The sequence below is a fragment of the Manis pentadactyla genome, chromosome Y (genome assembly GCF_030020395.1).
Source record: "Manis pentadactyla isolate mManPen7 chromosome Y, mManPen7.hap1, whole genome shotgun sequence".
NCBI lineage: Eukaryota > Metazoa > Chordata > Mammalia > Pholidota > Manidae > Manis > Manis pentadactyla.
Genome location: NC_080039.1, coordinates 29,166,954 through 29,191,938, shown reverse-complemented (window position 1 = coordinate 29,191,938; position 24,985 = coordinate 29,166,954). Strand labels below are relative to the sequence as shown.

The window sequence follows — 24,985 nt, the reverse complement described above, 5'->3', positions numbered from 1 at the left end:
TATTACATTCACCATTATTGAGTTCTCCTCCATACCCCTTTGCAGTCATTGTCCATCAGTGTAGTAAGATGCCACAGAGTTCTATTTTCTTCTCTGAGCTACATTGTCTTCCCTGTGACCCCACATACATCATGTGCACCAATCCTGAGGAGTTTACTTTTAAAATGGTTTACCATTTTGAGTTTACTTCTGTGTATGCTGTCAGACAATAATCCACTTTTGTTCTCTTTCATTAGCTTTCCAGTTTTGCCATTATCAGTTGTCAAAGAGGTGGGCATTTCCCCATTCTATATTCATGGTTCCTTTATCATAATTAATTGATGATATATGCTTGGATTTATATCTGCACTCTCTATTCAATTCCATATGTCTGTGGGTCTATTCTTGAGCCAGTACCAAATTGTCTTGATTACTGTCGCTTTGTAGTACAGTGTGAAGTCAGGGAGTGTAATCCCCCCAGCTTTTTTCTTCCTTCTCAGAATTGCTTTGGCTATAAAGGGTTGTTTGTGGTTCCATATGAATTTTAGAACAATTTTCCCTAGTTCATTGAAGAATGCTGTTGGTATTTTGATAGGGATTGTATTGAATCTGTAGATTGATTTAGGCAGGATGGCCATTTTGAAAATATTAATTCTTCCCACCAATGAGCATGGGTGGTGTTTCCATTTATTGGTATCTTTTTTTTTTTTTTATTGAAGGGTAGTTGACAACAGTATTGCATTACATTAGTTTCAGGTGTACAACACAGTGATTCAACATTTATATACATGATAATTCTAGGTACCAGGTATCACCATACCAAGTTGTTACAATATTTTGACTATATTCCTTATGCTATACATTACATCCCGGTTACTTATTTATTTTACAATTGGAAGTGTGTTTATATATATATATATATATATATATATAATATATATATATATATATAGTGAGGGCATCTCTCATATTTATTGATCAAATAGTTGTTAACCACAATAAATTTCTGTATAGGGGGGTCAATACTCAATGCACAATCATTAATCCACCCCAAGCCTAATTTTCGTCAGTCTCCAATCTTCTGATGCATAACGAACAAGTTCTTACATGGAGAACAAATTCTTACATAGTGAATAAGTTACATGGTGAACAGTGCAAGGGCAGGCATCACAGAAGCTTTCGGTTTTGCTCATGCATTATGAACTATACACAGTTCAAATATGAATATTCATTTGATTTTTAAACTTGATTTATATGTGGATACCACATTTCTCTATTATTATTATTTTTAATAAAATGCTGAAGTGGTAGGTAGATACGAGATAAAGGTAGAAAACAGAGTTTAGTGTTGTAAGAGAGCAAATGTAGATGATCAGGTGTGTGCCTGTAGACTATGTGTTAATCCGAGCTAGACGAGGGCAATAAACATCCACGTATGCAGAAGATTTCTCTCAGAACATGAGGGGGGAGGTTCTAAGCCTCACCTCTGCTGCTCCCCATTTTCTCACCAGATGGCCCCCTGTGACTGTGCCTGTCTTAGGTTGTTCCTCCCTTGAGGAATCTTACCCGTCTCTGGCTAACCAGTCATCTTCTGGGGCCATACAGGGAAATGTGAAGTTGGTAAGTGAGAGAGAAGCCTTATTGTTTGAAAAGGTTAGCTTTTTACTTCTTTGCATATTTATGCCCTGTGGCTGGTATCTTCTTTTATTTCTCTCATGAGTGTCTTGTAATTTTCAAAGTACAGGTTTTTCACATCCTTGGTTAGTTTATTTTGAGGTATTTTATTCTTTTCGATGCAATTGTAAATGGAACTGTTTTCCTGATTTCTCTTTATGCTAGTTCATCATTAGTAAATAGGAATGCCACAGATTTCTCTGTGTTGATTTTATATCCTACAACTTTCCTGAATTCAGTTATATTTCTAGTAGTTGTAGGGTGGATTTTTTTTGGGAGGGAGAATCATTAATTTACAATAACCTGAGCAACATTATGGTTACTAGACTCCACATTATCAATTCCCCATCACACATGCCATTACGGTCATTGTCTGTCAGTGTAGTAAGATGCTATAGAATCACTACTTGTCTTCTCTGTATTGTACTGCTTTCCCCTGCCCCCCGCATCCCTACATTGTACATGCTAATTGTAATGCCCCCCTTTCCCCCATACTTATCCCTCCCTTCCCACCCATCCTCCCCAGTACCTTACCTTTTGGTAACTGTTAGTCCATTCTTGGGTTCTGTGATTCTGCTGTTGTTTTGTTTCCTCAGTTTTTTCTTTGTTATAATATTCCACATATGAGTTAAATCATTTGATACTTGTCTTTCTCTGCCTGGTTTATTTCACTGAGCATAATACACTCTAACTCCATCCATGTTGTTGCAAATGGCAGGATATTTTTTCTTATGGCTGAATAATATTCCATAGTCTATATGTACCAAATCTTTATCCATTCATCTACTGATGGACACTTAGGTTGCTTCCATTTCTTGGCTACTGTAAATAGTGCTGTGATAAACATAGGGGTGCATCTGTCTTTTTCAAACTGGGCTGCTGTATTCTTAGGGTAAATTTCTAGAAGTGAACTCCTGGGTCAAATGGTATTTCTATTTTGAGCTTTTCGAGGAACCTCCATATTGCTTTCCACAATGGTTGAACTAATTTACATTCCCACCAGCAGTGTAGGAGGGTTCCCCTTTCTCCACAACCTCGCCAACATTTGTTGTTGTTTGTCTTTTGGATGGTGGTGATCTTTACTGGTGTGAAGTGATATCTCCTGGGGAGATATGTTGATGAAGAAGTCACTCATGTTTATGTCCATGAGATTTTTGCCTATGTTTTTTTCTAAGAGTTTTATGGTTTCATGACTTACATTCAGGTCTTTGATCCATTTCTAATTTACTTTTGTGTATGGGGTTAGACAGTGATCCAGTTTCATTCTCTTACATGTAGCTGTCCAGTTTTGCCAACACCAACTGTTGAAGATGCTGTCAGGTCCATGGCTCCTTAATCGTATATTAATTGACCATATATGTTTGGGTTAATGTCTGGAGTCTCTATTCTGTTCCACTGGTCTGTGGCTCTGTTCTTGTGCCAGTACCAAATTGTCTTGATTACTGTGGCTTTGTAGTAGAGCTTGAAGTTGGGGAGCAAGATCCCCCTACTTTATTCTTCCTTCTCACGATTGCTTTGGCAGTTCGGAATCTTAGATGGTTCCATAATTTTTGAACTATTTGTTCCAGTTCATTGAAGAATGCTGTTGATAATTTATTAGGGATTACATTAAATCTGTAGATTGCTTTAGGCAGGATGGCCATTTTGGCAGTATTAGTGCTTCCTAGCCAAGAGCATGGGAAGAGTTTCCATTTATTAGTGCCACTTCAATTTCTCTAAAGCGTGTCTTTTAGTTTTCAGGGTATACGTTTTTCACTTCCTTGGTTAGGTTTATTCCTAGGTATTTTATTCTTTTTGATGCAATTGTGAATGGAATTGTTTTTCTGATTTCTCTTTCTGTTAGTTAATTGTTAGCGTATAGGATACCACAGATTGTGTATCCTGCAACATTGCTGAATTCAGATATTAGTTCTAGTAATTTTGGAATGGATTCTTTATGGTTTTTATGTAAATATCATGTCATCTGCAAGTAGTGACAGTTTGACTTCTTCTTTACCAATCTGGATTCCCTGTATTTCTTTTATTTGTCTGATTGCTGTGGTTAGGACCTCCAGTACTATGTTGAATAATAACAGTCGGGAGAGTGGGCATCCCTGTCTTGTTCCCAATCTTAAAGGAAAAGCTTTCAGCTTCTCACTGTTCATTATGATTTTGGCTGCGGCTTTATCATATATGTCCTTTATTATGTTGAGGTACTTGGCCCTGTATACCCATTTTGTTGAGAGTTTTTATCATGAATGGATGTTGAATTTTGTGAATGCTTTTTCAGCATCTCTGGGGATGATCATGTGATTTTTGTCCTTTTTGTTTATGTGGTGGATGATGTTGATGGATTTTTGAATGTTGTACTATCCTTGCATCCCTGTGATGAATCCCACTTGGTCATGGTGTACAATCCTCTTGATGTATTTTTGAATTTGGTTGCTAATATTTTGTTGAGTATTTTTGCATCTATGTTCTTCTTGGATATTAGTCTGTAATTTTCTTTTTTGGTAGGGTCTTTGCCTGGTTTTGGTATTCGGGTGATGCTAGCTTCATAGAATGAGTTTGGGAGTATTCCCTTCTCTTCCATTTTATGGAAAACTTTAAGGAGAATGGGTATTATGTCTTCTCTGTATGTCTGATAAAATTCCATGGTAAATCCATCTGGTCTGGGCATTTTGCTCTTGTGTAGTTTTTTGATTACTGGTTTAGTTTCATTGCTGCTAATTGGTCTCTTTAGATTTTGCGTCTCTTCCTTCGTCAGTCTTGGAAGGTTGTATTTTTCTAGGAAGTTGTCCATTTCTTCTAGATTTTCCAGCTAGTGAGCATATAGGTTTTCATAGTATTCTCTAAAAATTCTTTGTATTACTGTGTGGCCCATTGTGATTTTTCCTTTCTCGTTTCTGATACTGTTGATATGTTTTGATTCTCTAGGCTTATCTGTTTTGTGTATTTTCAAAGAACCAGCTATTGGTTTCATTGAATTTTTTTTCTATTGTTTTATTCTTCTCAATTTTATTCTCTGTTTTGTTTTCTTCTCAATTTTCTTCTCTGTTTTATTCTTCTCAATTTTATTCTCAATTTCTTCTCTGATCTTTATAATGTTTCTCCTTCTGCTGACTTAGGCCTCATTTGTTCATCTTTTTCCAATTTTGATAATTGTGACTTTAGACTGTTCATTTGAGTTTGTTCTTTCTTTCTTAAAATATGCCTGGATTGCTGTATATTTTCCTCTTAAAACTGCTATTGGGGCATCCCACAGAAGTTAGGGCTTTGTGTTGTTGTTGTCATTTGTTTCCATATATTGCTTGATCTCTATTTTGGTCATTGGGCCATTGATTATTTAGGAGCGTGTTAAGCTTTCATATGTTTGTGGGTCTTTTTGCTTTCTTTGTACAATTTAGTTATAATTTTATTTCTTTGTGGTCTGAAAAGTTTGTTGGTAGAATTTCAATCTTTTTGAATTTACTGAGGCTCTTTTTTTTGCCTTGTTATGTGGTCTATTCTGGAGAATTTCATGTGTGCTTGAGAAGAATGTGTATCCTGCTGCATTTGAGTGTGGAGTTCTGTAGATGTCTGTTAGATCCATCTGTTCTAGTGTGTTGTTCAGTGCCTCTGTGTCCTTGCTTATTTTCTGTCTGTTGGATCTGTCCTTTGGAGTAAGTGGTGTATTGAAGTCTCCTAAAATGAATGCATTGCATTCTATTTCCTCATTTAATTCTGTTAGTACTTGTTTCACATATGTTGGTGCTCCTGTATTGGGTGCATATGTATTTATAATGGTTATATCCTCTTGTTGGCCTGAGCCCTTTATCATTATATAATGTCCTTCTTTATCTCTTGTTACTTTCTTTGTTTTGACGTCTATTTTTAATCTCATAGTAGTACTGCAACACCTGCTTTTTTCTCCTTGTTGTTTGCATGGAATATCTTTTTCCTCCCTGTGAAAAAAAGTTTTCAGCAGTTATTTCTTCATATACAGTTTCTAACACTTTTTCTCTCATTGTTCTGGTACCTCCATAATGAAGATATTGTTTCATTTGGAATGGTCACACTGTTCTCTTAATATTCTTTCATTCCTGGAGATCCTTTTATCTCTCTCTGCATCATGTTCTCTGCGTTCCTGTATTCTGATTTCTATTCCATTAACAGCCTCTTGCACATCATCCATTCTGCTTTTAAGTCCTTCCAGAGATTGTTTTATTTCTGTATTGTCTCTCCCAACTTTATACATTAGCTCTTGCATTTATCTCTGCAGCTCTATTGGCATGTTTATGACCTTTATTTTGAATTCTTTTTCAGGAAGATTGGTTAAATCTATCTCCCCAGTTTCCCTCTCAGGGGATGTCTGGGTCATTCTTGTCTATATCAAATTCTTCTCCCTACTCATGGCAATAGAGGTAGTCGTAGGCAGTTAGTGCATGTGTCAGCTGGAAGAGCAAAGTCCCTTCCTAGTTGCCTGTTGCCTTCCCTTCCTGTGATAACCGCGACCCCTAGTGGCGTGTGCTGTGCAGCTGCACACCGACCGGACCTCTGAGTCTGGCCTGGGCAGCTGTGGAGGGTGCTCTGCGTGGGTGCTTTGGGCGTGGCCAATGGAGGTTCCTGCTCTGCTACGGTGGGGCCAAGCCAGAGGGGGATGTGCGGGGAGGCTGTTTATCAGGCGGGGCCAAGCCAGAAGGGGAATGTGCGGGAGGCTGTTTACCACTGTGAGGGGCATCAGAGCTGTGCTGCTGCCCAGGGAGTTAAGGCACCCAGAGTTTCCCTGGATTCCCAGCTGCTGTGCTGAGTATGCTGGGACACTTCCGTCCAGCTGTGAGGCCGCTGTCCCTTTAATACTTTCAAAAAGCACTCGCTTTTCTTTTGTCCCAGGGGAGCCTGCTGTGGGAACCCCCTTGCATGTTTTACTGTTCCGTTTCCCTAGTATCCAGCACACCACACACTGTGTCTGCGCTCCTGGTGTGGATGACTAGGACTGGGTATTTAGCAGTCCTGGGCTCCCACTCCCTCCCTGCTCCAACTCCAGTCCTCTGGGTGGGGGGCAAACCTGGGTCCCGCCAGGCCGCGGCTTGTATCTTACCCCCTTCATGAGGCACTGGGTTCTTGCAGGTGTAGATGTAGCCTGGCTATTGTACTGTATTTTCTGGTCTCTCTTTTAGGAATAGTTGTATTTGTTGTGTTTTCAAAAATATATATGGTTTTGGGAGGAGATTCCTGCTGCCCTTCTCATGCCGCCATGTTGGCTCCTCCTCTCCTAGGTATTTTGTTCTTTCTGATGCAATTGTGAATGGAGTTATTTTACTGATTTCTCTTTCTGCTAATTCATCGTAAGAGTATAGAAATGTAACAGATTTTTGTGTATTAATTTTGTATCCTGCAACTTTGCCGAATTCAGATATTATATCTAATAGTTTTGGAGTGGATTCTTTATGTTTTTTTATGCACAATATCATGTAATCTGCAAACTGATAATTTTTCTTCTTTCTTACCAATCTGGATGCCTTTTATTTTTTTGTGTTGTCTGATTGCCATGGCTAGTTGAATAAAAGTGGAGACAGCATCCTTGTCTTATTCCTGAACTTAAAGGAAAGGCTTTCAGCTTCTCTTTGTTAAGTATGTTATTGGCTGTGGGTTTGTCATATATGGTCTTTATTATGTTGAGGTACTTGCCCTCTCTACCCATTTTGTTGAGTATTTTTCATAAATCAATGTACTCTTTCCAATGCTTTTTCAGCATCTATGGAGATGATCATGTGGTTTTTGTCCTTTTTGTGATGGGGTGGATGATGTTGGGTTTTCTAGTATTGTACCATCCTTGCATCCCTGGAGTAAATCCTACTTGATTATGATAAATGATCTTTTTGATGTGGTTTTTAGTTCAGTTTGCTAACATTTTGTTGAGTAGTTTTACATCTAAGTTCATCAGGGATATTGGTCTGTATTTTTTTGTGTGTGTGTGTGTGTGTGGTATGTTTGCCTGGTTTTGTTATTAGGCTGATGCTTGCCTCACAGAATGAGTTTGGAAGAATTCCCTCCTCTTCTACTTTGGAAAACCTTAAGGTGGATGGGTATTAATTTATCACTAAATGTTTGATAAAATTCAGCAGTGAAGCCATCTGGTCCATGGGGTTCTGTTCTTAGGTAGTTTATTGATTACCAGTTCAATTTCGTTGCTGGTGATTGTTCTATTCAGATTTTCTGTTTCTTTCTGGGTCAGCCTTGGAAGGCTGTATTTTTCTAAAATGTGGTCTCTTCTTGGTCGTCCAGTTTGTTAGCAAATAGATTTTCATAGTATTTTCTAATAATTCTTTGTATTTCCGTGGTGTCCGTATTGATTTTTCCATTCTCATTTTTGATTCTGTTTATGTGTGTACACTTTTTTCTTGATATGTCTTGCTAGAGTTTCATCTATTGTTTATTTTCTCAAAGCTCCTGCTTTCATTTTCTATTTTTATTCTTCTCGATTTTATTTCTTTCTATTCTAATCTTTATTATGTCCCTCATTCTACTGACTTAGGGCCTCATTTGATTTTCTTTTTCTAGTTTAGTTAATTGTGAGTTTAGACTGTTCATACAGGATTGTTATTCTTTCCTGAAGTAGGCCTGTATTGCTATATACTTCCCTTTTAGCACCACCTTCATAGCGTCCCAGATATTTTGCGGTGTTGAATTATTGTTGTCATTTGTCTCCCTATATTGCTTGATCTCTGTGTTTATTTGATCGTTGATCCACTGCTTTTTTAGAAGTGTATTGTTAAGCTTCCATATGTTTGTGGGCTTTTCATTTTCTTTGTGTAATTTCTAGTTTCATACCTTTGTGGTCTGAGAAGCTGGTTGGGACAATTTTGATCTTTTGGAATTTACTGAGGCTCTTTTTGTGGCCTAGTATATGATCTGTTCTTGAAAATGTTCACTGTGCACTTGAGAAGAATGTATCCTGCTACTTTTGGGTGGATAGTTCTGTAGATATCTGTTTGGTCTGTCTTTCCTAATGTGTTGTCTAGTGCTTCTGTCTCCTTACTTATTTTCTGTCTGGTTGATAAATCCTTTGGATTGAGTGGACTTTTGAAGTCTCCCAGAGTGAATGAATGCATTGCATTCTATTTCCCCTTTTAATTCTGTTAGTATTTGTTTCACATATGTTGGTGCTCCTGTGTTGAGTTCATAGATATTTATAATGGTTATGTCCTCTAGTTGGATTGACCCCTTTTTCATTATATAATGTCCTTCTTTGTCTCTTGTTACTTTGTTTTAAAGTCTGTTTTGTCTGATACAAGTACTGTAAGTAATACCTGCTTTTTTCTCTCTGTTAGTTGCATGAATATCTTTTTCCATCCCTTCACTTTTAGTCTGGGGATGTCTTTGGGTTTGAAGTGTGTTTCTTTTAGGCAGCATATAGATGGGTCTTGTTTTCTAGTCCATTCAGTGACTCTGTCTTTTGATTGGTGCATTGAGACCATTTACATTTAGGGTGATTATTGATAGGTATGTACTTACTTCCAATGCAGTCTTTAGATTTATACTTACGAAAGGTTCAAGGTTAACTTCCTTACTGTCTAAGAGTCTAATTTAACTCAGTTAATATATGCTGTTACAAACAATCCAGAGGTTCTTTTTTTCCCCCTCCTTTTCTTTATCCTCCATCTTTATATATTAGATATCATGTTCTGTACTTTTTGTCTATCTCTTTTTATTACCTCTGGTTACAGCTGTTTGACCTTAGGAACACGTTCGTCTATAGCACTCCCTCCAAAATACACTGTAGAGATGGTTTGTGGGAGGTAAATTCTCTCAGCTTTTGCTTATCTGAAAATTGTTCAGTCCTCCCTTCAAATTAAATTATAATCTTGCCAGATAATATATTCTTGGTTTGAGGCCCTTCTGTTTTATTGCATTGAATATATCATGTCACTTCCTTCTGGCCTGTAAGGTTTCTGCTGAGAAGTCTGATGATAGCGTGATGGGTTTCCCTTTGTATGTGATCTTACTTCTTTCTCTGACTGCTTTTAATAGTCTGTCCTTTTTCTTAATCTTTGCCATTTTAATTATTATATCTCTTGGTGTTTTCCTCCTTGGGTCCTTTGTGTTTGGAGACCTGTGAACGTCAATGGCCTGAAAGACTATCCTCTTCCGCAGATTGGGGAAGTTTTTAGCAATTACTTAAAGACATTTTCTATCCCTTTTTCTCTCTCTTCTGGTACACCTATAATGCAAATATTGTTCTGTTTGGATTGGTCACACAGTTCTCAATATTCTTTTGTTCCTAGAGATCCTTTTTTTCTCTCTGTGCCTCAGCTTCTTTGTATTCCTTTTCTCTAATTTCTATTGCATTTATTGCCTCCATCATATCTAATCTGCTTTTAATACCCTCCATTGTGTTCTTGAACAATTGGATCTCTGTCCTAAATTCGTTCCTGAGTTCTTGAATATTTTTGTGTATCTCTAAGAGCAAGTTCCCACTCAGTCCTTTTTCTGGAGTTTCCTTTGAACCAGGTTCCTTTGATGGTTCATGTTTGTATGTGGCGCCCTCTAGTGCCCATAAGCTCTACTCTCTGGAGCTGCTCACCCCCTGGAGTGATGTCAGGGGTTGAAGAGGAGTGGTGCTGCTGCCTTGGGGTAAGAAAGAGCTGTTCCCTGCTTCCTGGTCACTATGCCAGTCTCCACTGTCAGAACCAGTGAGCCGAACACACTGGTGTAGTAACCCTCTATGCTTTGGGATTGTAGCTGCCATAGGCTGGGCTTTCCGCTGGGTGGCCTGACACAAGGGCAAGGCTGCCATTTTGCGAGCCAGGTGCAGCCTTGCTGGGAGGAAGGCGCAGCAGGCTGTGAATCACAGTGGTGGGGGGGCCTTGAATCTGCATAGCCAGCCAGGGGGATGGAGCACCTGAAGATCGTTTAAGCTCCCAGCCTGCTGGGCAGACTGCACCTGAACAATTTAGTCTGTCTGTCCTTTCTCCTGAGCAGTAAGCTCTGTGCAATCCTTGCCCCTTTAGCAGCCCTCTGGCTTTTAGGAATTCTCTCAGTTTGTCCACCTAGATCAGCTGGATATGGATCCCTGTTTTCCAAGTAGCTGTAACCTCAATCTGTCTGGGTATTCCACCTGTTTTAGCTTTCCTACCCTACTAATCGCCAGAGCAACATGCAATGTAGCTTCATGATCCCAGAGCAGATCTTCAGAGCTAGAAGTTCAGCAGTCCAAGGCCTCCACTCCCTCTCTGTTTGTCTTCCTCCCGTCAATGAGCTGGGGTGGGGGAAGGGATTGGGACACACCTGATCAAGGCTTTGGTACATTACCCTTTTCCATGAGGTTTGCTCTTTTCTCCAGGTGTATGCAGTCTAGAGCAGCGTTCTTTCCTGTTGCTTTTTCAGTATTAGTTGTATTAATTGTATTTTCCTATTATATGAGGTTTTAGGAGGAGGTTACCGTCTTTAATCCTCACACATAGGTTATCTTTACTCTTCATTCTTTTTTCTCTTTTTACCTCTGACTAAATTACAAAAGACCTGTTTTTTATTTCATGGTTTTTTTACTGAGTTGTTGATGCTTTCTGTTGTGTTTTTCATTTCATTTGGTGTATTTTTCAGCTCCAGAATTACTGTTTGTTCTTTTTTTCTGATCTCTCTCTCTAAATTTTAGACTTCTCATTTGTTCATGTACTGTTTTCCTGATTTTGTTAAATTGTGTTTTTCTTATGGCTTCCTGAGCTTCTTTGAAACAGCGACTTCAAATTCTTTATGGCAAATTGTGGTTACCCATTTCTTTGAAGTTGATTCCTGAAAACTTTTAGTTTCTTTGGTGGTGTCCTTAATTTCTTTTTTTAAATTTTGTTATCATACACCTACAATTACATGAAGAACATTATGTTTACTAGGGTCCCCCCTTCACCAAGTCCCCCCCACAAACCCCATTACAGTCACTGTCCATCAGCGTAGTAAGATGTTGTAGAATCACTCCTTATCTTCTCTGTGTTGCACAGCCGTCCCCGTACCCCACCCCACATTATACGTGCTAATCATAATACCCCCTTTCTTCTTCCCCGCCCTTATCCATACCTTCCCTCCCATTGTCCCCAGTCCCTTTCCTTTTCATAACTGTTAGTCCATTCTTGGATTCTGTGATTCTGCTGCTGTTTTGTTCCTTCAGTTTTTCCTTGTTCTTATACTCCACATATGAGTGAAATTGTTTGGTATTTGTCTTTCTCTGCCTGGCTTACTTCACTGAGCATAACACCCCCTAGCTCCATCCATGTTGTTGCAAATGGTAGGATTTGTTTTCTTCTTATGGCTGAGTAGTATTCCATTGTGTATATGTACCACATCTTCTTTATCCATTCATCTACTGATGGACAGTTAGGTTGCTTCCATTTCTTCGCTACTGTAAATAGTGCTGTGATAAACATAGGGGTGCATCTGTCTTTTTCAAACTGGCCTGCTGCATTCTTAGGGTAAATTCCTAGAAGTGGAAATCCTGGTTCAAATGGTATTTCTATTTTGAGCATTCTGAGAAACCTCCATACTGCTTTCCACAATGGTTGAACTAATTTACATTCCCACCAGCAGTGTAGGATGGTTCCCCTTCCTCCACAGCCTCGCCAACATTTGTTGTTGTTTGTCTTTTCAATGATGGCGATCCTTGCTGGTGTGAGGTGATATCTCATTGTTATTTTAATTTGCATTTCTCTGATGATCAGCAATGTGGAGCATCTTTTCATGTGCCTGTTGGCCATCTGGATTTCTTCTTTAGAGAACTGTCTATTCAGCTCCTCTGCCCATTTTTTAATTGGATTATTTGCTTTCGGTTTGTTGAGGTGTGTGAACTCTTTATATATTTTGGATGTCAGTCCTTTATCGGATCTGTCATTTATGAATATGTTTTCCCATACTGTAGCATACATTTTTGTTCTATTGATGGTGTCCTTTGCTGAACAGAAGCTTTTTAGCTTGATAAAGTCCTACTTGTTCATTTTTGCCTTTGTTTCCCTTGCCCGGGGAGATACATTCATGAAGAAGTCACTCATGTTTATGTCCATGAGATTTTTGCCTGTTTTTTTCTAAGAGTTTTACGGTTTCATGACTTACATTCAGGTCTTTGATCCATTTCGAATTTACTTTTGTGTATGAGGTTAGTGACCCAGTTTCATTCTCTTACATGTAGCTGTCCAGTTTTACCAGCACCATCTGTTGAAATGACTGTCCTTTCCCCATTGTATGTCCGTGGCTCCTTTATTGTATATTAATTGGCCATATATGTTTGGGTTAATGTCTGGAGTCTCTAGTCTGTTCCACTGGTCTGTGGCTCTGTTCTTGTGCCAGTACCAAATTGTCTTGATTACTGTGGCTTTGTAGCAGAGCTTGAAGTTGGGGAGTGAGATCCCCCCCACTTTATTCTTCCTTCCCAGGATTGCTTTGGCTATTCGGGGTCTTTGTCGGTTCCATATGAAGTTTTGAACTATTTGTTCCAGTTCATTGAAGCATGCTGTTGGTAATTTGATAGGGATTGCATCGAATCTGTATATTGCATTGGGCAGGATGGCCATTTCGATGATATTAATTCTTCCTAGCCAGGAGCATGGGATGAGTTTCCAGTTGTTAATGACCTCTTTTAATTTCTCTTAAGAGTGTCTTGCAGTTTTCAGGGTATAGGTCTTTCACTTCCTTAGTTAGGTTTATTCCTAGGTATTTTATTCTTTTTGATGCTGTTGTGAATGGAATTGTTTTCCTGATTTCTCTTTCTATTAGTTCATTGTTAGTGTATAGGAAAGCCACAGATATCTATGTGTTAATTTTGTATCGTGAAACTTTGCTGAATTATGATATTAGTTCTAGTAGCTTTGCAGTGGGATCTTTAGGGTTTTTTATGTACAATATCATGTCATCTGTGAATAGTGACAGTTTGACTTCTTCTTTACCAAGCTGGATTCCTTGTATTTCTTTGTTTTGTCTCATTGCCATGACCAGGACCTCCAGTACTATGTTGAATAACAGTGGGGAGAGTGGGTATCCCTGTCTCATTCCCGAACTCAGAGGAAAAGCTTTCGGCCTCTCGCTGTTCAGTATGATGTTGGCTGTGGGTTTATCATATATGGCCTTTATTATGTTGAGGTACTTGCCCTCTATACCCATTTTGTTGAGAGTTTTTATCATGAATGGATGTTGAATTTTGTCGAATGCTTTTTCAGCATCTATGGAGATGATTACGTAGTTTTTGTCCTTCTTTTTGTTGATGCAGTGGATGATGTTGATGGATTTTCTAATGTTGTACCATCCTTGCATCCCTGGCATAAATCCAACTTGATCACGATGGATGATCTTTTTGATGTATTTTTGAATTTGGTTTGCTAATATTTTGTTGAGTATTTTTGCATCTATGTTCATCAGGTCTATTGGTGTGTAGTTTTCTTTTTTGGTGGGGTCTTTGCCTGGTTTTGGTATTAGGATGATGTTGGCTTCATAGAATGAGTTTGGGAGTATTCCCTCCTCTTCTACTTTTTGAAAAACTTTAAGGAGAATGGGTGTTAGGTCTTCTCTGTATGTCTGATAAAATTCCGAGGTAAATCCATATGGCCTGGGATATTTTTCTTGGGTAGCTTTTTGATTACCATTTCAATTTCTTTGCTCATAATTTGTTTAACTTTTATGTTTCTTCCTTGGTCAGTCTTGGAAGGTTGTATTTTTCTAGGAAGTTGTCCATTTCTTCTAGGTTTTCCAGCTTGTTGACATATAGGTTTTCATAGTAGTCTCTAATAATTCTTTGTATTTCTGTTGGGTCCGTCGTGATGTTTCCTTTCTCATTTCTAATTCTGTCGATGTGTGTTGACTCTCTTTTTCTCTTAATAAGTCTGGCTAGAGGCTCATCAATTTTGTTTATTTTCTTGAAGAACCAGCTCTTGGTTTCATTGATTTTCTGTATTGTTTTATTCCCAGTTTTATTTATTTCTTCTCTGATCTTTATTATGTCCCTCTGTCTGCTGACCATAGGCAACATTTGTTCTTCTTTTTCCAACTTTGATAATTGTGACATTAGACTATTCATTTGGGATTGTTCTTCCTTCTTTAAATATGCCTCGATTGCGATATACTTTCCTCTTAAGACTGCTTTTGCTCTGTCCCACAGAAGTTAGGGCTTTGTGTTGTTGTTGTCATTTGTTCCCATATATCGCTGGATCTCCATTTTAATTTGGTCGTTGATCCATTGATTATTTAGGAGTATATTGTTAAGCCTCCATGTGCTTGTGAGCTGTTTTGCATACTTTGTACAATTTATTTCTAGCTTTGTGGTCTGAAAAGTTGGTTGGTAGGATTTCAATCTTTCGGAATTTATTTACTGAGGCTCTTTTTGTGGCCTAGTATGTGGTCTATTCTGGAGAATGTTCCATGTGCACTTGAGAAGAATGTGTATCTTGTTGCTTTTGGATGTAGAGTTCTATAGATGTCTATTAGGTCCATCTGTTCTAGTGTGTTGTTCAGTGCCTCTGTGTCCTTACTTATTTTCTGTCTGTTGGATCTGTCCTTTGGAGTGAGTGGTGTGTTAAAGTCTCCCAAAACGAATGCATTGCATTCTATTTCCTCCTTTAATTCTGTTCGTATGTGTTTCACATATATTGGTGCTCCTGTATTGGATGCATATATGTTTATAATGGTTATATCCTCTTGTTGGACTGAGCCCTTTATCATTATGTAAGGTCCTTTATCTCTTATTACTTTCTTTATTTTGAAGTCTATTTTGTCTGATACTAGTATTGCACCATTTGCTTTTTTTCTCTCTGTTGTTTTCATGAAATATCTTTTTCCATCCCTTGACTTTCAATCTGTGCATGTCTTTAGATTTGAGGTGAGTCTCTTGTAAACAGCATATAGATGGTTGCTTTTTTATCCATTCTGTTACTCTGTTTCTTTTGATTGGTGCATTCAGTCCATTTACATTTAGGGTGATTATTGAAAGATATGTACTTATTGCCATTGCAGGCTTTAGATTCGTGGTTGCCAAAGGTTCAAGGTTAGGTTGTTTACTACCTTACTATCTAACTTAACTCGCTTGTTGAGCTGTTATAAACACAGTCCAATGATTATTTCTCTCCCTTCTTATTTCTCCTCCTCCATTCTTCATATTTTGGGTGTTTTGTTCTGTGCTCATTTTAGGAGTGCTCCCATCTAGAGCAGTCCCTATAAGATGTCCTGTAGAGGTGTTTTGTGGGAGGCAAATTCCCTCTACTTTTGCTTGTCTGGGAATTGTTTAATCCCTCCTTCATATTTAAATGATAATCGTGCTGGATACAGTATTCTTGGTTCAAGGCCTTTCTGTTCATTGCATTAAAGATATCATGCCATTCTCTTCTGGCCTGTAACTTTTCTGTTGAGAAGTCTGATGATAGCCTGATGGGTATTCCTTTGTAGGTGACCTTTTTCCTCTCTCTAGCTGCCTTTAAATCTCTGTCCTTGTCTTTGATATTTGCCATTTTAATTATTATGTGTCTTGGTGTTTACCAACTTTGGTCCTTTCTGTTTGGAGTTTTGTGTTCTTCTGTGGTCTGAGTATTTCCTCCCCCAGTTTGGGGAATTTTTCAGCCATTATTTCTTCAGAGACACTTTCTATCCCTTTTTCTCTCTCTTCTTCTTCTTCTGGTACCCCTACAATGCGGAGATTGTTCCTTTTGGATTGGTCACACAGGTCTCTTAATATTGTTTTATTCCTTGAGATCCTTTTTTCTCTCTTTGCATCAGCTTCTATGCATTCCTGTTCTCTGATTTCTGTTCCATCAAATGCCTCTTGCATCTTATCCATTCTACTTATAAATCCTTCCAGAGATTGTTTTATTTCTATAATCTCCCTGCAGACGTCATCCCTTAGGTCTTGCATATTTCTCTGCAGCTCTGTCAGCGTGGTTATGACCTTTATTTTGAATTCTTTTTCAGGAAGAGTGATTAGGTCTGTCTCCTCAGCGGTTGACTCTGTGATTTTGGTCTGTGTCAAATTCTTTGCCTTTTCATGGTGATAGAGGTAGTTGTGCGCAGCTGGTGCATGTGTTGACTGGGAGAACATCAGGTCTTGCTGGTTTGTGGCCCTCCTCTCCTGGGAGAACCACGACCTGTAGTGGCTTGTGCTGAGCAGTTGTGCACAGACAGCGCCTCTGATTCTTTTCCAGCCGCTGAGTAGTTAAGCTCCATGATTGCTGTGGGCGTGGTTGGCCTCAGTCTGCTCCTCCAGTATGGCAGAGCTGCGTCAGAGGGGAAACAGGTGGGAAGGTATTTATTGCCATGAGGAGCCTCCGAGCTGCACTGCTGCCCAGGAGTTAGGGCGCCCGTAGTTCCCTGGGATTCCCAGCTGCTGTGCTGTGTCCCGGGACCCTTCCATCCAGCTGTGGGGTCCCTTTCCCTTTAAGACTTTGAAAAAGCACTCGCTTTTCATTGTCCCCAGGGCGCCAGCTTCGGGGATCCACTCACAGGTCTTACTCTCCTGTTACCCTCATTTCCAGCACCCCACGCATGCACTGTGTGCACTGTGTGCCTGTGCTCTGGTGCAGATGGCTAAGGCTGGCTATTTAGAATTCCTGTGCTCCCTCCCCCTTCCCGCTCCGTCTCCTGTCCTCCCACCACATCCTGGGGTTAGGGGTGCTTGGGTCCTGCAGGGCCATGGCTTGTATCTTACCCCTTCGCATGGCATTGGGTGTGGATGTAGTCTGGCTGTTGTCCTGTATCTTCTGTCTCTCTTTTAGGAATAGTTGTATTTGTTGTATTTTCAAAAATATATATGGTTTTGGGAGGAGATTTCCGCTGTTCTACTCACGCTACCATCTTGGCTCTTCTTGACCAGTTTCTTCTTAATTCTGGAGGCTCAAAGTCCCAGATCAAGGTGCCAGCAGGCCTCTCTCTTTGGCTTGCAGACAGCTTCCTTAAACTGCAGTCCCAGGCCGTCTTTCTTTGCTCCAGCTTGATTTCTTTTTAATGTTCCTTGAAATCTTGGGTACTGTGAGTCCTGTAGTTGCTTTTGCTAGTGTGGTGCTGAATCCTCAAGTTTGTGTCATTTCTCTGTCCCAGAATCAGGTCTACTCTTGAATTTGTTGGGAACCAGCCCTGGTTTGGGATGATGTGTTTGGGATGATGTGTGTAGGTGAGCCATGTATAGCATCAGGTTCCTGTGGGTCAGTTGGTGGGATCTATAGGCCAGGCATTCCCAGCAGTTTGTGGGGTTTTAAGTGGAGTCTTAATTTCTTGCAAGACCCCTGGCTTTTGTTCTCACAACCTCTCCCTGCCATCTGGTCAAGCAGCAAAACTTCAATTATTCTCTATGGGTTGAGAAAGAAATGGATCTCTATGGAGCATCCTGCACAACTGGGAAATCTGGGCACTCACTCACATTTTCTCATTTTCTTCATGGGAGAAATGTGGGCCAAGCAGGACTTTCTGGGCACTGAGCTATGCTGCCTTGGAGGAGGGGTGATAAGGATAAAGTGAAACTGCTTGTCTACCTTCCTCAGTCTGTTCAATCTTGATTTCTTTTTTCTCCCCTTAATAGTGCTGGAATTTCTCTGCTGACATCTTGTCCACAAAGGCTCTCTAACCTGTGTGTGATTGTCTTAATCAGTGTTCTTTGAGGCCAGGACAGTAGAAAACTCTTACTCAGGTGTGATATTCCAGGCTGAACTTTTGCTAGAGTTAATGATACTGATTTTTGTAGGGAAACTAGAAGACACTTCAAATAACAAATCACTTTTAATCCTTATGTCTTAATTTCATAAGATTTTATTTAATTTAAATTTATAATGTCTTGCAGTAAATTTTTGCATTTATTCTTTTATAGTAAAATAAAAAGGAAAAGAAGTACAAAGCCAGAGAGTTTGGGGTAAGAGGTAGTAGTAAAAACTTACTTAGCTATGTACATTTTCCATTTTTGTGGTTGAAAAATATTTATTAATATAGCCATCATGAATTATTTTGAATATGTCATAAGATCTGCTGTTTCTTGAAATGAATTGGATATGTGTCAGAAGTGACAAGTTAGAAATTACAACTGAGTTTCTTACATATTTACTTAAGGACCTTGTAGTTTAATGTCTGAGCAATAAACATAAGTAACCATGACATACGGCAAAAGTTACAAATAAGAAGGAAGGACAAAGTGCTGCGGAAATTCAGAGGAGGCAGGATTTGTTTCTAGCATTTTCTTTTTGCATGTATGTGGGAAGATGAATAAAGGCAGAGATGATGTGGAAAGACATTTCAGGCAGAAAAAAGCCAGAACCAAGTATACGTTTTGAGTTTTATAGACATGTATTTTTGTTTGACAGAAGCGACAGAAACAGATAGGGGAAGGTGGAGGGAGGGTGTAAAAATGAGTGAATGGAAATTGTGAGAGTAATGAAAGGTAGGTGGCCAGATCTTACAGGATTGAAGACCAAGAATTTTATTTGAAGTCATTAGGGAGCCATTAAAACTTTCTGAAAGATGTGTGGCATCATTTAAAGTATGCTTTAGAAATTCATTTTCACATGTGTTAAAATGTACCGAAGATTTTCTACTTAGGCATGGTAAACATCAGTTACAAGAATTGTAATGAGAGAAATTTATACTTATAGATGAAAGTGGAGAGAGAAAGCATGCCATTCCATAAAGGGCCACAAAAGGGAAGAACCAGAGTTGGTCAGGAGTCATGGCCCAGAGTCTTAAGGCTTCTGGTGGGAAGAAATGGGCACTATGCTAAGCTCAAGATTGTATAATATAAGTAATTATAGAGGTCTTTGAAAAGGGACTGTGCTTAGTTGTTTGGTACTTGGCCATTCTTATTTCCAGGAAGGTGTGGCATGTTGACTTGGTATGTAGTTGGATGGCTAGCTGTGGGGGCTGTAATTGGTTCATTTCTTTATCAGCTTGCAGCAGCAGAGAAGGTGTTTGCCACCTCTAGGAGTTGGTTAACTCTGGGAGGGCCTGCCTTTCCATTCCAGGATCTAGGCCCCAAGTGACAGAGCACGAATGTAGAGAATATCCTGTATTACTTGAAATTTTAACAAGTTTATGTTTTGTATATTGTCAGCAAAAATGAACAAGATTAAAGAAACTTCACCTGATACTACTGTTGAATATGCTTTTAGAAAGTGAGAAAGTGGAGATAGGAAAGCCAGCTAATTTTGTGTAGTGCTTAACAATGTAAGTAAATCATTGCCCCTGGTAAACCTCCCCTTCTGTTCCCTCTCTCTACTCACTTGCCTTTCAAGCATGTACTAGATTCTTTGTATTTTAACTTTTTTGGTGTTGGGAGTTGGGACTGGTTTTTCTTCAGCTGCCCTTGCTAACTAAGTCATATTTGCTAAATGACATTATTCAGCTCTCATGTTCATATATTATAGTTTTAGTCAGCAGGAGAGAGAAAGAGGGAGAACTTTTGCTTATGGTTTCATACATCTTACAGATGGGAATTTAATTTTATTGTGCTCAAAGATAAATTTATTTTTTGCTTTTTCATAGCTGGTACCAATTCAGCTGTGTCCTGGAAATGTAAATATACTATGAAAAGTATTTCTGCAATCAGAAGGTCAGTTAAGGAGGTCATTGTAAGCTGTGCAGAAATTTCAAGAGTGTTTACCATTGTTATGAACTTTGAATTTTTATCATTTGGTAATTTATTAGTAGAAGGATTACAGAATACTTTAAGATATAATAAAATCTTGCCGAAAGTCTCCTAGCACTCTGCAAATTCATTAAAGTTGAACCTCAAAGAGTTATTGGGCTGTTGATGGACAGGAGGCAAGAGGGAGTCTTCTGGAGTTTCAGAAATGTTCTATATTCTGAATCTGAATAATGGTAATACAAGTTTACATACATGTATGTGTGTGTGTATGTATATATATTTATCAAGATTAAACACTTAAGATTCGTGCAGTTTATAAAGTAGTACCATAATGAAAACAATCAAAATCCTCCAACATCACTAGCATTTGGTGTTAGCTACTCTTATGTTGTGACTTCCCATGTGTCATAGTAAATCAGTGTGTTTGTTTTTATTTTACATTGATTTTTTAATGTTAAGAGATTTGAGCATTTCAGAAATGTAATTATGGCATTTTAAATATGTGGTATAAAAATAATTAATGTTTGGTATACTTTATTCCTTGGTTTTAGGAGCTGTGACTAATGAGAATCAGAGGCCATGGATGAAGATGAACTTGAGTTGCAGCCACAAGAGCCAAACTCATTTTTTGATGAAATAGGTATACCTGTTTCTCAGGTTATTATACTTTGAATCATCCAGATTGGAGTTACTTATCAGGAAGATGAATTGCTAGATCTTACATTGATTCATACTTGGGGTATTTTGTTATCCTGTCGAAATCTCACAGCCAACTCATATTCTTGTCAGTAATACCATCAATTATTAATATCTGTTATCTTTAATTATTCTTTTTCCACAGTAATCCTCTAAGTCCTATTAGTCCTCCCTTTGAAAATTTTTATTTTTTCTCCTTGTATTTTCTATTGTGCACCACTTCATTTCCACATACCTAGTGATCTAAAATAATGCCAATTTGTAGGTCATTGTGGCTCAAAGGGTTCTCTGTAGTTTCACAAAGCTAAAACCAAACTGTTGTCAGAGTTGCACTCCTTTTTGGAGCCTCTGAGGAGGAATCTTCTTTCAAAAACATTCATACTTTTGGCCAAACTTAGTTCCTTGTGGTTTTAAAATGGAGATTCTTGTTTCCTTATTGCCTGTTAGGGCCATTTTGCAGGCAGCCCATGCTATGCTGCCTCTGGTTGTAGCAATTGAGTCTTTCTCATGTTTTGGGTCTTTTTGCCATTTCCTTCCAATATCTCCTTGATTCCAGTCAGAAGCTCACCCAAGACAATCTACCTATCTAATCCCCAAACCTTAGTTATATCTGCATGGTTTTATTTTAACCATGTCACATAACATATTTACAAGATCCAGGAATTTGGGTTTGGATATTTTTAAGATACCATTCTGCCTCATTGTCTGCATTCTGGTCCCCAAAGATTTATGTCCCTCCAAATGTAAAATCCCTTCTCTCTCTCCTGAGGTTCTCAGACTTAACATCCAGAATTCCCATCTGAAATAAAGCAGTTTAGAAATCTCTAATACCATCTAAATCATGTATTGATAATACTCTGGGTATAGTAAGTTAAGTACAGTTCCTGACACAGTTCCACTTCATCTGTGGATCTGTAAAGGTAAAGAAAAGTTAGCTATTCCCAACATAAATAATAGAGCAATTTTTGAATATTCTGGTTCAAATAGGATGAAAAGGAAGGTAAAATGGAGTTTCAAGAAGTTTTGAAAGCCTGCTGGGTAGACTCCATTAGATTTCAAGCCCTGGGAATCCTTTGGGGTCCATGACTCCTCTCTCTGAGTCATCCTTGCTAGTGAAGATAGCAGCCGTGTTTAGCTGAGTTACTTTTTGCAGCCTGCTTCCTACCTCTACAATTTGGGAGTCCCAACAGTGTTCTATTTATATTTTACTTTCTCTGTCCCTTTCAGTCCAAGCCACTAGTACAAGCTAGCATTGTATATAGTGGCATAAATTGTTTAAAGAATTTGTTCATCTTGTGTGTCATCGAAATTTACTTCTTTAGACAGATTCATTTACATACCTTTCAGAGATAATTCCATATCTTTTTGACTTCTTAGGTGATGGCTTGGGGGTAATGCCCTTAAGGTCCTCCACAGCACCCTAAGCTGTTGAGGTTATCTGTCAGGCACACCCTTAATAGCCTCAAAGAGACATATAACTGAATTCTCAGACCTTTTGTGTTTTTTTTGAGATTTCAGTGAAGATTTATAGAACCATATATTTTTGGTGCAGTAATAGAAAGGAATATAGATTTTGGTATCACAGAGTGCAACACTGCTGTACAAAATAACTAAAATGTAAGGTAAAGTGGCTCTAAAATATGAAATTCCCTTGAATAGAACACTAGTATGAATATGGATGTTAGCAATTCATGCTAGTCAGAATCCAGAACGAAAAACAACCAAGGTATGTTTTCTCTTTAAATGTCTTTCTGGACTTTAAATACCCCTAATTTCAACTTTTTTTTCCTTTTTGCTATCTGTATGGGCTGAGAATTTCCCAAATTGTTAAGTCCTGCTACTTTGTTGATGTTTCTTCTTACAATTTGTCTTTTTATTTTGAATTTAATTGTAAGAAGAAACTAGGTCACTCTTATGCACTGCTAAAACCTCTATGAGTTTATTGTCATGCTTTCCATAACTGGAGGATACAGTTTTGCTGACCCAACTGCCAACAACATAACAGGGATATTCCTTCCATTACTTTCCAGTAACATGTTTCTCAGTTCTTTTTGAGGGCTTATTAAGCAGGGGTCTTACGACTGGACATGGTGACTTAGGTACTCTGAGTCCATGGAGGATTTCTTTACCTTGGTTGTTTTTCGTTCTGGATTCTGACTAGCATGAATTGCTAACATCCATATTCATACTAGTGTTCTATTCAAGGGAATTTCATATTTTAGAGCCACTATACCTTACATTTTAGTTATTTTGTACAGCAGTGTTGCACTCTGTGATACCAAAATCTATATTCCTTTCTATTACTGCACCAAAAATTAAGCAAATTTAGCAGTTTAAAAATAGTAAAGTTTATTGTCTTATTGAAGTCTGGCATGGCATGACTGAGCTTTCTGCTTTAAATTTCCAATGTCTAAAATCTGACAAAACCTGACATAAGATACAGGCAGAGGGTTCTTTTTTCCTGGACTCTGGAGATGATTCCAGTTCTAAGCTAATTCATGTTTTTAGCTGTATTTACTTCCTTATAGTTGTAGGTTTAAGGTCCCCATTTCCTTGCTTCTGCCAGCTAAGGGACTGGTCTTTGCTCTTTGCAGCTACTGTGTTCTTTCTCATGTTTTCCAGGAGAAAGCAAGAATGAATTGAGTTTCTCAAACTTAAAATTCTGCTTCAGTTCTCTGACACTATTGGGGGAAGTTCTATGCTTTAAGGGTTCATTTGATCAGATTGGACCCACCCAGATTATTCAGTATAATCATCCTGTCTTTAAATTCATACCTTAATTACATGTTCAAAGTCCTGATAAGCTGTCATATGACATAACCACAGTTCCTGTGACTGTGGCATGGACATTGAGCAAGGCAAGGAAGGTTAGAGTGATTGGGCTTGAAAGTCTGTTTACAACACTGTTCATTATGCCAGTTCCTAACTCTTAGTCTTGGCACTGTTGTCACATTCTGAATTTCTAATAGTAAATTATTTCTCTTTTCTTTCTTTTATCTTTGACAGCATAGAGTAATTATCCTAAAATAATACATAAATCATGTCATTTCTTTGTTCTTCTTTGCCCAGGAAATATGGAATATACAAGGCCCGCTGCATTTTGATTGTGTGTCCTGCTTTATAACCCTGTTTCTCAAAAGACTTCCTTAAAAGAACCTTATGCATCAGGCAGATGGAATCTTATCTCATTTTCTAGCTGTCCAAGGAAAATTATATTCATGAAGTTCTAACATGGAAAAAAAAGTATTGATAATTTCAGATTACCCATTGCTCTTAAGTACACAATGTTGTAAAGTAATTGTATCAGATTTATAATGTAAAATTGCTATTGCATAGCTACTCTTATAATTTAACATTTTAATGACTACACATTGAATTTTAAATAGTCCTGTTGCTATGTGATATAGCAATAGGAAGCAACTGTCAAGAAACAGTATTCTTAATATGCTTTCTGATTAAATCCAGTTTGTGTGTGTGTGTGTGTGTGTGTGTGTGTGTGTGTGTGTGTGTTAGAGGCAATTTTTGGGATAGTCTTCACTCATGTTTGGTAGTTTCAGTTTGAAAATAATAAAAGGAAAAGTATAATTCTTTCTTTCCTTATATTTAATGAAGTTTAATTAATGTGCTTGAAATAGAGACTGTAGGTTCTTTGGAGAAAAAATAGTGTTTACTAGATTAATCTTGCCACATATAAGCTTGGGTCATTGACTTAGTGGTAGATCGAAGGGCTGTTGCATTTTAGCCCTGATTCCTAACACTTAGGATTTTCATTCATCTTTGAGCAAGTCACTTAATCTGCCAGGGCCTCTGTTTTCATATGTTCTAATAATAATGAAACTTCTCATCACAGTTTTTCAGAACACTGCATACATTATTATTTGATCTTCAAAAGAGTCTCGTGAGATATGTGTTGCAGATAACTTCTGTCCTCATTTTACTGACACAGACACTGAAAGGTTAAATGACTTGTTCCAGGTCACAAAATGAGTAAGGGTCCCAGCCTTTCTCTCTGAATTAGACCTCTTAACCCATGCTTTTGCCATAACTTTTATTTATGTTTGTAACTTTAACATTTATGTTTGTAAAATAGAGATG

The 24,985-nt window shown here is 38.3% G+C and overlaps 1 protein-coding gene across 1 annotated transcript in view; it reads left to right on the top strand.

Moving 5' to 3' along the window:
• LOC130678893 (zinc finger X-chromosomal protein-like) overlaps positions 1 to 24,985 on the top strand; it is a 49,210-nt gene that overhangs the window by 5,731 nt on the left and 18,494 nt on the right. Inside the window, exon 2 of the mRNA XM_057496200.1 lies at positions 20,746 to 20,834. Within this exon, the coding sequence (XP_057352183.1) occupies positions 20,774 to 20,834 (61 nt within the window). The 5' untranslated portion in view covers positions 20,746 to 20,773. The remainder of the gene's footprint in view (positions 1 to 20,745; positions 20,835 to 24,985) is intronic.